Below are 12872 nucleotides of genomic sequence, written 5' to 3'. Positions count from 1 at the left end.
CCCCATACCTCAGAAGTTGCCAAGGCCCAAGGGTACAAAAGTGTTCTGTTTAATAGTCTTTGCCTGGTGGTACTCAATAAGCTTGAGGCGTCTCTGTGGTTGGTTCCCCGCACTTGGGCTAGGCCCAGGCCCTACCCTGCCCCCCAACCACCTGGCCTCCTCCACTTGCCCCTAGGTCCTGGGGCAGGTGTGTCAGAAGTTGCTTGTGTCTCCTCCATCCATCCATGGGTCTGGCCTCCTGCCTCAGGTGCTCTCATTCAGCCTCCTGGGGTCCAAGGGTCACTGGCGTGGATCCTGCTCGCTGTGCCAAGATAGCTCTCCAGATGCGGCATATCATCCCTCCCCTGGGGGAAGCAGGCTCAATGTGGCTCAGTCAGAAGGCCCTGGGCTTTCTCTGGTACCCACTATCTGCCTGATGCCCTCTCTGTCCCCCAAGGGACCCTGGTGTCCCTGTAGTTTCCAGAAAGGAACCTAGACAGACCTGTGGCTGGGGATCAGGATCTGGCCAGCATGAGGGCAGGTCACCCTTGGAGGGCCCAGGCCATACCTGATGCGGGTATAGATGAGGTCATCTCTAGTGGCACAGGTCAGCAGGGCATGGAGGGTGAAGCTGTGGTTCAGCAGCTGATTGTGGACAAAGGCCCATAAACAGAAACAGGGAGAGGTCAAATCAGAGAAAGATGTGTCCAGAGACCCACGTACTAGCTCTGTTCTACCACCAACATGCTAGGGTAGATCACATGCCCCTCTCTGGGCCTCAGTTTTCTCATCTGTACAATGGGAGGGGTATACTAAGTGCTTGTGCACTATTGAGATTCTCTGCATCAGTGGCAGAAAGTGAGAAGAGCTGAAAGATGGGCAGAGATGGGGTTTTTGGTTGGTGGGAGTCAGGGATAGCCAGCACTCTCCCCCTCACCGTCTGGATGGTGCCTGAGTCCACGCTCAGTTCCTGTAGCCACTGCACCAGGCCCTGGTCCACTGTGAGAGCAGCTATCAAGGAGAAGCCAGGTGGTGAACCCAGGGGTGCCTCTTGCCAGAAGTTGCCTCACACCCACATTAGTGTTCTCCAGCCAGGTCCCGCTCACCTGAGGGCTCTGAGGCTGGGACATAGGTCCTGGCCTCCCCCTCCACCCGCTGTAGAGCTTGTCGCACCAGGGCCTGGCACTCCTGTTCCTTCTCAGCCAGGACATCTCGAAGCCTGTAGGTAGGCAGGAGGCGAGTAGAATGGAGGGGGTGTGGGGGTGAAGTTCATGTAGAGGCTATGGGCAAGCTCCAGGCCCTTTACCTATCAGTCTCTGCTCGCAGGAGGCCCAGCTGCACCATCAGAGGTGGGGGATCCTGCTCGGGCTCCCTGGGAAGCCCGTTTGGCTGGACCAGGGTCTCCTGCTGTCTCTGCAGGGACTCCTCTTCTTTACTGGACTCCTCTGATCTCGGTGGGACTGCCTCCTTCTCACCCTCTGCCAATCCGAGTGGGGTGAGCTCAGGCAGGGGAGAACTCCCATTTGGACCCCCAGACACCGGTGGAGGGCGCAGAGCTCTGGGCACCCGTCAGCCAGTGTCAGTCTGGGAGATGTCCATTTGGTCACGAGCCCACCGGCTCCCTCCTGCCCAGGTCAAGCCTGGCCCCCACGGGCCACGCCCCCTGCCGGCTTTATTTGTGTTCGCCACGCCCCCAAGGGGGTCACACCCTCGCCACCAGGCAGGCAGGCTCCCCTCCCCTCCCCCGCCTACCTGGGCCCAGCGCAGCCAGGGCTGCCCGTACAGCGCGGCTGAGCAGCGAGTCCAGCACGAACATCCAGTGTGGGCGGATCTGGCGCCTACGGAGGATCTGTTTCACCTGGAGAGGGAGGAAGGCGCGGCTGAGATTGCTGAAACTCAAATAGAGGTGGGGTTTGAGTTGGAAAGGCCTAGAAAGTCTTCAGCCGCAAGCAAGTTAAGTGGGCAGGCTTGGAGTCAAGGGAGAGGCTGAGAAGCTAGGACTGAGCAGATGTCCCTTTCCCGATGGTTTTCTTCATTGGAAAGACATAAAATCTTACAACATCAAGTCCTTGCACATTCCCAAGCACAGGGAGCTCCCTACCTATTATTGGTCAGCGCTAACTGTGAGAAAGCTCTCTCACCGCATCCGGGAAGGCGAAGAGAGGTCCATGCAAAAGAGCAGGCCCAAGGCCCTGGGCCCGCAGCTGCCCTTGTAGCGCCCGCAGCTCCTGAGACAACTGCCGGCGGTTGGGAGTGTGGATGTGCGCCCTGAGGCAGCGCAGTAGCTGTTCCACATGACTCCTGCTCAGACGGGGACTCTGAGAAGGAAGAGAAGGGTCGTCAGCGGGTATTCCTACCTGAGCCAAGAGAGATGCCGGTGGAGGAGTCGGGGGAGGCCATCAGCAGGAGCCCTGTCCGTGCTTGACCACCAGGGGGCGCTGGGGCGGGCCGCCCACCTGTTCCTGCTCCAGGCGCAGATTCTCCGCCAGCGCGGGCAGCTCCTGCTCCAGCACCGCGGCCAGCATGGCCCGGCGCTCGCTCTCTTGGTGCAGCAGGCTCAGCCCCGAACTCTCCGAACTCTCCTCGGGGGACGCGGGCTCCTCGGCCCCGGGCTCCTCAGGCACCCTGGGTGCAACAGGGAGCAGCCAATAGGGGGCGGGCAGCAAACACCGTTCCGCCATCTCCGCCCCAGCGTTTGAATCCTGGCTCTTTTACTTTAATAACTACCTCACAGGGATAAAAGAGAATCCGGCACAGAGAGGCACAATAAATATAAGTAAGAGCATTTGGGAGGTAGGCACCAAATGCCATCCTTGCAAGTGGTCAAGATGCCCAGGTCCCCAAGGAGGGCTTTTTCTGGAGGGAGTACAAGGGTACAACCAGATGAAGCAAACCCATCCCAGGACCCTGGGCTCTCACCGGAGCTGGCTGGTGTCCCCATAACTGAGGCAGCGCTTGGGGGGACTGGGCAGGTGCTGAGAAGGTGCCTGAGGGCGCGGGAATGTCTGGGACTGGGTGGTGGAGTCAGCTGAAGGAGCAGGGCTGGCTGAAGGGTTATCTGAGGGAGGCACAAGGCTGTCAGCCTGGGCCCCCCTTCAGCCCTCTCACCTCCACAGCTCCTCTGCCCTCGCCCTAGTGTGCTCACTGCCTCCACCTGAGTAGTACCTGAGGGCCGTGGAGCATGTCGTGGGGAGCCAGGGCTGCGGCTCCTCTTCCCCGGCTGCAGGAAGGGGTCCCCCAGCAGTGCCTGAGCACTGGCTCGGAGGCGGGGGTCTGGCTCAAAAGTTCGGAGGAGGAAGGCTTGGGCCTCGGCTGACAGAGAACTGGGCATTGGCGGATGCACCTTGTACATGCCCACCTGGGAGGCGGCAGGGAGGGTAAACAAAGTTTAGAGGTGTTCAGAGCCAAGTCTGTCCCCACCCCACCTCATGAGCCAAGCCCTGAGGGGTCTCACCTGAAACATGGCAGCCTGTGGGCTCCCTAGCTCGTGGAAGGGTGGACGACCTGTGGCCATCTCAATTACAGTGCAGCCCAGTGACCAGATGTCAGCCGCCTTCCCATACCCTCGTGGGCCCTGATCAATGATTTCTGGGGCCATATACTGAAGGGTCCCTAGAACAGGGGCAGTAACAATAATGCTCATCTAGCCTTTATCACTGTGGGGGTGGCAGGGAGTTCTATCATCCTCTGGCCACCTGCACCCACCCTGAACTCTATCATCCAAAACAGTTCCCATCACCTACCCTGGTTGTCAAACATCTACCCCGAGTTTCCTCACTCATCTTAGGCTCCATCACATTCACGATGGACCACCTACAGTAGGTCCATCATATATCCTGGATTGCATCATCCACTCTGGCCCGCATCCACTCATCTATCACCCACTTTGGCCCGCATCAACACTTCTGGACTCCATTTCAGGCACTAAACTCATTGTCATCAGCTATCCAAGCTCCAATTCTTGATTCCATCACCTCACCCCTGGCTCAATCACTTGCCCTGGGTTTCAACCCCATTAGGCCTCTAACTCCATGCCTAGGAGAAACCCCCATTCCCTGGAAGGCCCCAAGAGTTCTTTTGCTCCAGGTCAGCGTCCCCGTTCACCACCCCACCCTGTTACCTGTGAAGGTCTCAGTGCACGGTGTGATGCCTGCCAACCTCTTGGAGGTGCCAAAGTCAGAAATCTTGAGCAGCCCACTGAAGGTGTTGATCAGAACATTGTCCCCCTGAGTAGAGTGGATATTGTGCTCAGTGGACATCAGGCTGGGTTCCTGATGCCAGGACCATACCCTACCAGGAAACCCCATCTCCTGGGAATCCTAGCCTGACCCTTGCTTCTATCAACTTTCTCCCCCTGTCATCCCTTTATGCCCCTCTGGGAGCTGACACCTGGTCTGGCTTCAGATCTGAACTTCTCTCTTTGTCTAAGGAACCTCCTTGACGAATTCCCCCTCTTTGCAAAGGGTCTGCCCACTTAGTCTAAACTGCCAACCTCTGTCTGTGGCCCTCCTTCTCCCACCCCTCAACCAGCAAGCCAGCTACAGGGCTTACCTTGATGTCTCGATGCACAATGTGGTTGTCATGCAGGTAGCTGAGTCCCTGCAGGATCTGGCGGGTGTAGAAACTGATGGTACTCTCATTGTCCTGCAGAGGTCCCCACACTGAGCGCAGCAAGGAGGACAAGCTGCCTGGGCAGATACAGTCCAAGATCATTGTTGGCACCCACTTACTCCAGCCCAGTTCTCTGCCCAAGGCCTAGGCATGCCCATGCCATGGCCCAGGCTCCATTACCCAGCTGCACTGCATCAGCTAATTCTAGGCTTGGCCACCCACACACGTTAGGGTTCATCTTCCCCGAGGATTCTCCACCTCTGCCTGGCTCCATTCCCATCCCCCACACCTCCAATTCCATTCCCATCCCACGCAGGGCAGGTACCTCCAGGCACTTCCTCCATGAAGATCTTGAGGTATCCGCCTTGGCTGGCTGAGCCCAGATAGCGCACAATGTTCTTGTGGCGCAGACGTTTGTGCAGAGCGATCTCTTCGTGCAGGGGCTGAGAGAACCTGGGGGCAGGTAGGGAAAGAGGAATAAACCAGATTTGGGCAGAGATGCTCACTCAACTCCCGCACCAGCCAAGCCACGCCCCCAGGATCTGCCCCACCCACAAGCCCCTCGCCGACCTTCCCCACCTTATCGCCCGGTCCACAGGCTCCTCCAGACCGTGGCCCGCCCGCCTGGTCCCTGCGGTTCTGCCCACAGGCCTGGGTCCCCCAGGCTCTGACTCTCGCGTCTACGAGCCCGCTCACTCGGGCCAACCACTAGGGCGTCGGCGTTTCCCTCGCCTACAGGACCCTCTCAACTCTGGTCCCTCGCACTTGACCCGCCCCCCTGGGCCCTTGCGAGCCCTGAGCCCCGCCCGCGCGGCCCTGGGCACCACACCTGCTGTCCCGCTCCGGGATCTCCTTGATGGCGATGCGTACCCGCGTGTGCCGATCGCGGCCGGCGTACACTACCCCGTACGTGCCCTTGCCCAGCACCAACCGCTCGCCTGTCTCCGTGTACTCATAATCAAACTGCGGGGGTGGATGGGATGGGGGTTCAGCAGGGCTCTCAGCCCTTCCCCCTCCTCCAACTCCCAGCCCCCGTTCCTCACCTCCAGCACCTCCCCCACGCCCTCTGCCTCCTCCGCAGGCGCCGTGGAATCCGGATTCGTCACCAAGGTCTGGATCAGGCCGCAGAACCTGAGGGCGAGGGAGGTCAGACTAGTGGGAGGGGCACCTTGGGTGGAAACTGTTCCCTCCTATGTCAGAGCACCCAGGGAACGTGTCCCTTCCTTTCTCTCACTGCCCCGAGCATCCCGGCCCTCAGGGTACCCCGACCCCGAGAGGCGCGCGCACCACTGGCAGTGCCCTACGCTGGGGAAGCACAGCTGGACATCCTGGGCCGGGGGAAGCACGTAGAGGAAGCAGCAGCGCTCGTCTCGCTTGGAGGCGCTGGGAAGGGATGAAGAACCCAAGTGAGTGCCAGGCCAGCCAGCAGCGGCCTCTGTCGTCACCTGTGCGGCCCCCAGGCCTCACCCCTCACCTGACCCCGCAGATGGAGGTGACCGGGAAGGTCCAGCTGGAGGGACCGTCCTGTAAAAAGACAGAGGGTCAGAAGCGCTGCTGTGGAGCAGAGGTGGGTTCTGGGGATGGGAGAAAGGCTCCAAAGAAGGGGTGCTTGGTGGGGAGTGGGGGGATTCGGCGGTGACTTTACCTGAGTCTCAGGCTCCAGCAGGCTCACAGCCACTGCACTCACCGGGTCCGTACCCTGAACCTCCAGCTTTGCAGGCAGCAGCACCTTGTTCATCTCCAGGACCAGCACCTGCAGATGACAGGCGGAGTGGGGTCCATGAGAAAGGCCCTGCCCCTCTCCCAGATCCCCCACCCTCATGGGCCTCACCAAGCACTGGTCCCCTTGGGGACAGGCCGTTTTGAGCGGCTGGCAGGACTGTAGCAAGAAGTGGAGCCAGAAGTGGGCACGGCGTGGGGGTCCTCCAGGGGGCTCTGGTGTCGGTCTGAAATGCTGGTACAGCAGGAAGGTTTCCATCACGGACAGCAGATACCTGCAGGCACAGCCGTACCCTCAACTCAGCCTAGGCACCAGCTAGCACTGCCAGGGAGAGTAGACTGACTTGGATGTGGCCAGAACATGGGCATTGGATGCCATGGGAACTGGTCTAGAAGGGGTCAGGTCATTGGCTCAGGGCTCAGGCTAGAATGCCAGTGCAGGAGCTGAAAGCCCAGGCCAGGCCAACGCTGCAGAGGGGGCCACCTACCATATGGGGGCATTGAGCTTGTACAGCTGCTCTGCAGCCAGCACCACCTGGGTGAGGTCATTGGCGAGGATCTGAGCTCCCAGGTAGAAGCCTACATCCCAGTAATACTGCATCTTCTCCACACAGCCTTTTCGGGCCAGCAGGCAGCCCAGCTTCATGCCTGGGAGAGAGGCGCATGGGCCCTAGTGAGAGTGGTTGCAGGTATTGACCACAACATTGATGTGGCATGAACATAGATATGGGTGAAAACTTTGGTGTAGCAAGATCTCAGGTGGGAGTAGGAGCTCAGGCACAGGTGAGGGTTTGGAAACAAGTGCATGTGGAATTCTGTGTGTAAGGAAAACAGGCATGAGCTTAGGAACAGTTGTGGGCCCTTGAGAAACCAGGATAGGTATGAGGACCCAGGTGTATGTTCAGGCAGAATAGGTCCAAAAGGAGATGAGCTCAGTCCCAGATTCAGCCCAGTGTTCTCTCTCCCTGCCCTGAGTCCCCGTTTGTGGAGAGGCAGGGGCAGGATTGGGGCTCACCAATAAGCTGGAGCTCCTCAGAGTCCTCAAAGCGCTGCCCGGCGGCGATGAGGAACACGGCTGCATTGATGCCTGAATGGAGGCTGGGCTCGACGTCAAAAGCCTTGCGATACCTGGGGTGGGGTGGGGGGACGTAGGACTGGACTGATGCCCAAAGCCCCATCCCACATCCTACTAGCTCAGCCCACTGTCCACTCTCTTACCAGTGATAGGCCTGCTCCCGGTGCTCAGCATCCTGGAAGCCAGAGCTGATGAACATGTCCTTGTAGACACGGCCACACATGCAGTATAGGTCAGGTGCCACAGAGCCCTCAAACTGTACCAGCGGCAGCAGCACAGCCAGTGCCTTCTCCCGATCCCCAGGCCTGTTCCTCCTAGGGGAAGGGAAAGTGTGCTGGGGACCTGCCTGATGGCCCTGCTCGGCTCTGTCCAGGGACCCCCAGACCTGAACATCAGAAACCCTTCCAGGGGCCTGACAATAATGAACCAAAATGGCAGTGACCCTGGTCAGCACTGTCCTTTCTAGAGGTAGTGATCCCAGGTGAAAGTGATTCCTAGCTGCAATGACTCTGAGGATCAGTGACCTTGGACAGCTGTGACAACTCCAAGGGCAGCACCACCACCCCACCCCACCCTGGACAGCAGTAACCTAGAACAACAGGGACCATTTGACATCAAATGGTCAGCATATTCCGTGACAGAGGTGATCCCAGACAGCAATGACCTCGCACAGCAGACATCTATGTCCCCATCTGGCTATGACCCAAGCCTTGCTGTGCCACTCACCGGTTGAGGGCAAACGTGTAGTGGAAGCAGATGTTGTGCTGCTCAGCCACGTCACAGGTGGGCAAAGCCTGCAGCGTCTCCACCAGCTCAATGATGGCTGAGTAGTCCTGCATGAGAGAATAGCATGCACTGGCATGATGCCTCTAGTGGGTCCCATCGGCCCCCAGACCCTGAGGAAAACCTTGAGCTGGGGTCCCCTCCCAGCCTCAACACCCCACCTTCCCACCCACCCACCCACCATCCTCTGCACACCTCCCTCAGGCCCAGCAGGTAGTGCAGACACTACACCTTACACGGGGAACCCACTGTGTGCCCTAGTCTCACAACTGCCCTGGGAGATGATGACATGAGCATCCCCTGTTACAAACAAGGAAACTGAGGCTCAGAGATGTCAGATGGTTTGCTCAAAGCCACCGTTGGCTGAGTAGCACAGCCAGGAGCTGAACTCGGGTTTGTCTGGCACCTAATGCCATTGCCCTGGCTGCCTCTCTGAGCACCAAACACCTGCACGTCACGGTAGGAGAGCAGCAGATTCATGATGATGTCGGGGCTCAGCAGCTCCACGCTGTCCAGTCTCCGCTGCAGGCGAGCCAGCTCCTGCCGCAGCTGCTGCCCGCTGAACCGCTCCCGGGCCTGGCGGATGTCCTGCCGAATGGTCTCCCGGAAATAGCCACTGATGCCCGCGGCAGGGGAGGGAGGGAGAGAGAATGGTGGGGCCCGTCCCTCAGCCCCAGCCCACTGTCCCCTCATCAGCCTCCTCCTGGTGTGCCCTCTCTGTGGACCCCCATTACCAAGAGTCCGTGGGTGTGGCCTCCAGCAGGCGGGCAAACCGGCCCACCAGGGGTGTGAGTAGGGCCTCAGTGCCCACCCCGGCCTGTACTAGCCCATCAGCCAGGCCCCTCAGGAGGCCTGCATCTCCACACAGCACCCGACCAGTGGCTGTCACCACATAGGGGATCAGTGTGTAGCTGCCAACGCAGTCCTGGTGGGAGGGAGGCAGGAATCAGTGGAGGTCAGAGGTCAGCACCAGGTTAGAAAGGGGCAGTGAAGGGGTTAGAGGGCACCAAAAATGGGGACGGGAATAGCAGGGAAGGGCACACTTTGTGAAGGGAGACAATAAGGAACAGAGGGTCATAAGAATGTCAGGGACATTTGGGAGGTCAGAGGTGACTGAGGAGGCAAGGAAAGATAGTGGAGGTCAGAAGTCATAGTGGAGGTCAAAGGGCACATTAAAGGAAAGAGTGGATTCTGCTTACCGAGTTCTTCTGGAAAACATCCTCCTGCAGGGAACAGACAGTCAGTTACTGGTGCTCTAGGTAGGCCCCATCCCAGCCCTGTGGCTGCCCCTACCAGCCACCTGGCCACGTACCCGCAGAGCCTGCAGATCAGGGAGGTCTGCCTGGGAGCAGAGGAGCACGTTGTTGGTCATACTGAAGCTCTCACGCACACCAAGGTGGTAGAACAGGGAAGGCTGCGCCAAGGAGCTGCTCACCTCTAGCACCACCACATCTGTGGGCACACGGGCGGAGGCCCTGAGCCCTGAAGCCCAGCTTGGTGGGGAAGGAGCCTGGGGATCCATCCTGGCCTGGCCTGCCTTCTAGTGTGATTCCAGCATGGTCTAATTTTGCTCTGGGCCTCAGTTTTCCCCTTTTGGGTCCCTCTGGCTCTTACACAGAACTATTATCTGTGGTGTTACAGGAGAAGAGTTAGGCTCAAAGGGCTAGGACCTTCATCCAACTGTTGGAGTCTGTGGGCACTGGGTGTGGAGGAAGGGGAGGCGGTGCACCAGCCCAGAGCCTGTTCCAGGCCATTTGAAAGGCAGGAGTTGTTCAAACACAGAAGTCACCCTCCCTGGGACGTCAACGTAGTCTCCTGAAAGGGGCAGGCACCAGCAGTGTGCTAGACAATGCTGTGCCTGTATGTGTGTGCCTGTGTGTGTGTGTGTGTGTAGCTTAGTGTGTCTGACTGCATCTCTGTGTGCAGACAGCATCTGCGAGAGCCTGTGTAAGTCAACGTATATGCGATTTGTGACTCTATGAGTCTGCGCGTGTCTTTGTGTCCTCGAGGTCGAGTCAGCCTTCAGTTTTAGGCTGCGATTTTATGGACATCCGGCAAGCATGGTTCCCGGACTCTCGGTTGAACAAATAAGCATCGGGGGCGGGGCGTCCGGGATGGCGGGAGGGAGGGGCGACCCGCGCTTTCTGGCCCCGCCCCCGGAGGACCGTGCTCCGCCTCCAGCCTCGCCCACTCACTCGGGGCTTTTGGGGTCTCACAACCTAAGATCCTTCGCCCAGAATCCAGTCTGATTGGGTCCCTTCGCTTCCCTTTCTGTCTCTCTAGCCCGACCCTCGGAAGCAGTATGCTAGGACCCCTGGTCTCCAGCCTCCCACGTACGTCCCCTTTCCCTAGTCCAGGCTCCACCTCTTAGGATCCGCCCCCAGGAGGTCCGCCAGAGTTCATCCTGAGGCTGAGTTCTCCACCCCTACTCCTGAGATACCACCCTCTGCCCCGGCTCCCTAGGCACCGTGCCGACTCCAGAGTGCTAACGCCCCAACCCTGAAGCCCGGAGCCGGGCGTGGATCCGCTAAGTCCCACTTAGCCTGAGCCTGGCCTCGCTCCAGACCCCCTAAATACCACTGTTATCAGGGCCCGGCCCTTCAGCTTTGGCTATGCCCCCTAGACCCCGCAACCATCTCGGGGTCTCCAGTGAGTCACCGAGCCCCGCCTCCTTTAGTCCCGCCCAAGATCTAAGCCCCGCCCCGGCTACGGGCCCCGCCCCCAGCGCGCGCTCACCCGCGTTGTAGAAGGAATCGAGCGCCGCGGTGTCTCCCAGCGCCAGCGTCCCAAAGGGCAGGCTACGCAGCTGCGGCCGCGGCCGCGATCCGGGGAGCTGCGCGCAGGCCTCGCGCAGGCAGCGTAGGGGCAGCGGCTCCGCTTCGGCTCCTGCCTCGGACTCCACCGCAGGCTGTGGCTCCCGAGTCAGCACGTAGACCACGCTGAGCGGCCGGCTTCGCCCGCAGCCTCGGCCCGGGGACCCTGTGATCTGCCGGCCCCGGCTCAACGCCTCGGCCAGCGGGTCCTGCCAGCAGCTGCCGGCGCGCTCCAGGACCCCCGACCGCGGGCACGGCCCCGCCATGCGGGGGCGCTCGGGCGTCCGGCGCCCGGCTCTGGGCACTCTGGGCGGGGCAGGAGCCAGGGGCGGCGGGTCCAGGGATCTTGGGTTAGGGAATCCAGTCGGAATCGGAAATCTCCTACGGGATCTGGAGATGCAGAATCCGGCTGGAGGTCCCCTTCCGGAAATCTGGAGCTCAGGGCGAAATCCAGGCTCCAAATTGCAAGGTCCTGAGGATCTGAAATCGGGAATTGGATCCCGGGAATCTGGGGCATCCAGTGATCCGCGGCTGAGAGTCACGTGGGGATCCCGGGAATCAGTCCGGCAGTGTCCGCCACCAGGACTCCGCAGCAGAGCTCCCGCAGTTGCTCTCTCCCGCCCTCGCACATAGGCTGAGCCCAGCCCTTTCCCGGCCGACTGGGAAAGCTCCACCCTCGGCTTTGGGGCAGCACCGCTCCCTAGCGGCCCGGGACTCGGCCTCTCCCCTCCCTACTCTCTCTCCAGAACTTCTGAGTCTGGCCGCTTCCGGAACAGCCTGTGCCCCTGTGCACGCCAACCACCGTGGACTCCTCACAGCAGAAGCTCATAAAATGTGTGCCCAGGCCAGCAATACGGAAGAGGTGCGAATTGCAGGCAGTGCACTGCAGAGACCTGTTGAATGAATGGATCTCCAAAGACATCAGGGTGTGCAGAACACGGTGAAGAGTGGGTGTCCAGGGAGGGACTGGAATGGGGGAAGCCTGCTTCTGGGCCTGCCAGGAGGCCCTCAGCCCTGGTGTGGGACTTGGCATCTAAGCCTGGGCCTTTGCCCTCTTGCCAGGGGGCTACTTTCCCCAGAATTCAATCTGCTGACCTTTGACTTCCACCCAGAACATGACCATGGGTTCTGAGAAGAGTCTTCACCCAAACATTTCTCTACCTACCTGAAGCCCCAGAAACTTCAGCCGTTGGGCTACAACCGCTTCCCAGCTCCAAATTCCTAAGAATTTAGTGTGAATTAGTGAGGCAGCAACGTGGTGTAAACCTCTGGACTCTGAAATCAGGAACTGGGGACTTAGAGAGGTTGAGAAACTTGTCCAAGATCACTTGGCTCCATGACAGAGCAGGATGCAAACTCAGGACTGCTGTCAGATTGCAGAGATCAGCCTCTGCCTCTGGATAGAATATGGCTCTAGCAAACTAACCGCTCGACAAAGGCCAGCTCAGTAATTGCTGTTTCACCACCCCGTTGCCCCATGGAAGAAAAATATACCCTCCTTAGTTTGACCCCGAGTTCATCCAGCCCCTAATGGAACAGGGAAGAAGTAGCAGAGGATAAGAACTCGCCTTACAACAGAGGCTGGGGTGGAAAACAGACAACCTAGAAGGGCAACAGGGAGTGAGAAAGCTGTGCGATCCACACCACAAATCCATCCACTTGCAGGACCCGAGGGCCCAAGGGCATTGTCAGTGGATGTTTGAATCTCTTCCAAGTCCTTCACTGAATGCTCCTCTGGCCCTGGCTTGCACACCTCCAGAGATAGAAGCCTCACTACCTTAGGAGGTCTACCTTTCCATCTTCCTGACCAGAAGGAAGGTCTTTCTTGAATGGAGCTGAAACCTATGTTCCTGCTCTGTCCTCTTGAGTTTTTCCCAGTAACTGGAAGAGTC

The 12872-nt window shown here is 59.3% G+C and overlaps 1 protein-coding gene across 4 annotated transcripts; it reads right to left on the bottom strand.

The window, feature by feature from the left end:
• Positions 1-33: 33 nt before the first annotated feature.
• MAP3K6 (mitogen-activated protein kinase kinase kinase 6) lies at positions 34-12871 on the bottom strand. Of its 4 annotated transcripts, XM_070597179.1 has the most exons (30): positions 12146-12871; positions 10904-11873; positions 9480-9619; positions 9367-9390; positions 8902-9092; positions 8615-8783; positions 8111-8217; positions 7528-7698; positions 7325-7437; positions 6798-6957; positions 6422-6584; positions 6236-6343; positions 6065-6114; positions 5878-5973; positions 5634-5721; positions 5420-5553; positions 4916-5043; positions 4531-4667; positions 4100-4205; positions 3434-3591; positions 3145-3337; positions 2899-3037; positions 2436-2604; positions 2121-2297; positions 1732-1837; positions 1286-1457; positions 1086-1198; positions 917-990; positions 548-624; positions 34-344 (listed from the first exon to the last, which is right to left on the bottom strand). In XM_070597179.1, exons 2-30 carry the CDS (start codon positions 11244-11246, stop codon positions 254-256), a joined length of 3897 nt encoding a protein of 1298 aa, XP_070453280.1. In that variant the 5' UTR covers positions 11247-11873; positions 12146-12871; the 3' UTR covers positions 34-253. The 4 variants fall into 4 exon arrangements, with proteins under 4 accessions (XP_070453280.1, XP_070453269.1, XP_070453295.1 ...); XM_070597168.1 differs by having other exon boundaries at positions 6236-6584; XM_070597194.1 differs by lacking the exon at positions 8902-9092 and having other exon boundaries at positions 10904-12871.
• Between the last annotated feature and the right edge of the window lies 1 nt (position 12872).

Source organism: Equus przewalskii, chromosome 2 (assembly GCF_037783145.1).
Source record: "Equus przewalskii isolate Varuska chromosome 2, EquPr2, whole genome shotgun sequence".
NCBI lineage: Eukaryota > Metazoa > Chordata > Mammalia > Perissodactyla > Equidae > Equus > Equus przewalskii.
Note: the sequence above shows the minus strand (reverse complement) of the source record. Positions and strands in the feature narration are given on the sequence as shown.

What these genes read in the sequence shown, in the direction of transcription:
- MAP3K6 (XM_070597168.1), bottom strand. Translation starts at nt 11,246, where the DNA reads ATGGCGGGGCCGTGCCCGCGGTCGGGGGTCCTGGAGCGCGCCGGCAGC. An exon ending in TACACGTTTGCCCTCAACCG is followed by an intron (nt 7,699 to 8,110) that starts GTGAGTGGCACA and finishes CCCTTCCCCTAG; the next exon opens with GAGGAACAGGCCTGGGGATC. An exon ending in GCGTGGGGGAGGTGCTGGAG is followed by an intron (nt 5,554 to 5,633) that starts GTGAGGAACGGG and finishes CCACCCCCGCAG; the next exon opens with TTTGATTATGAGTACACGGA.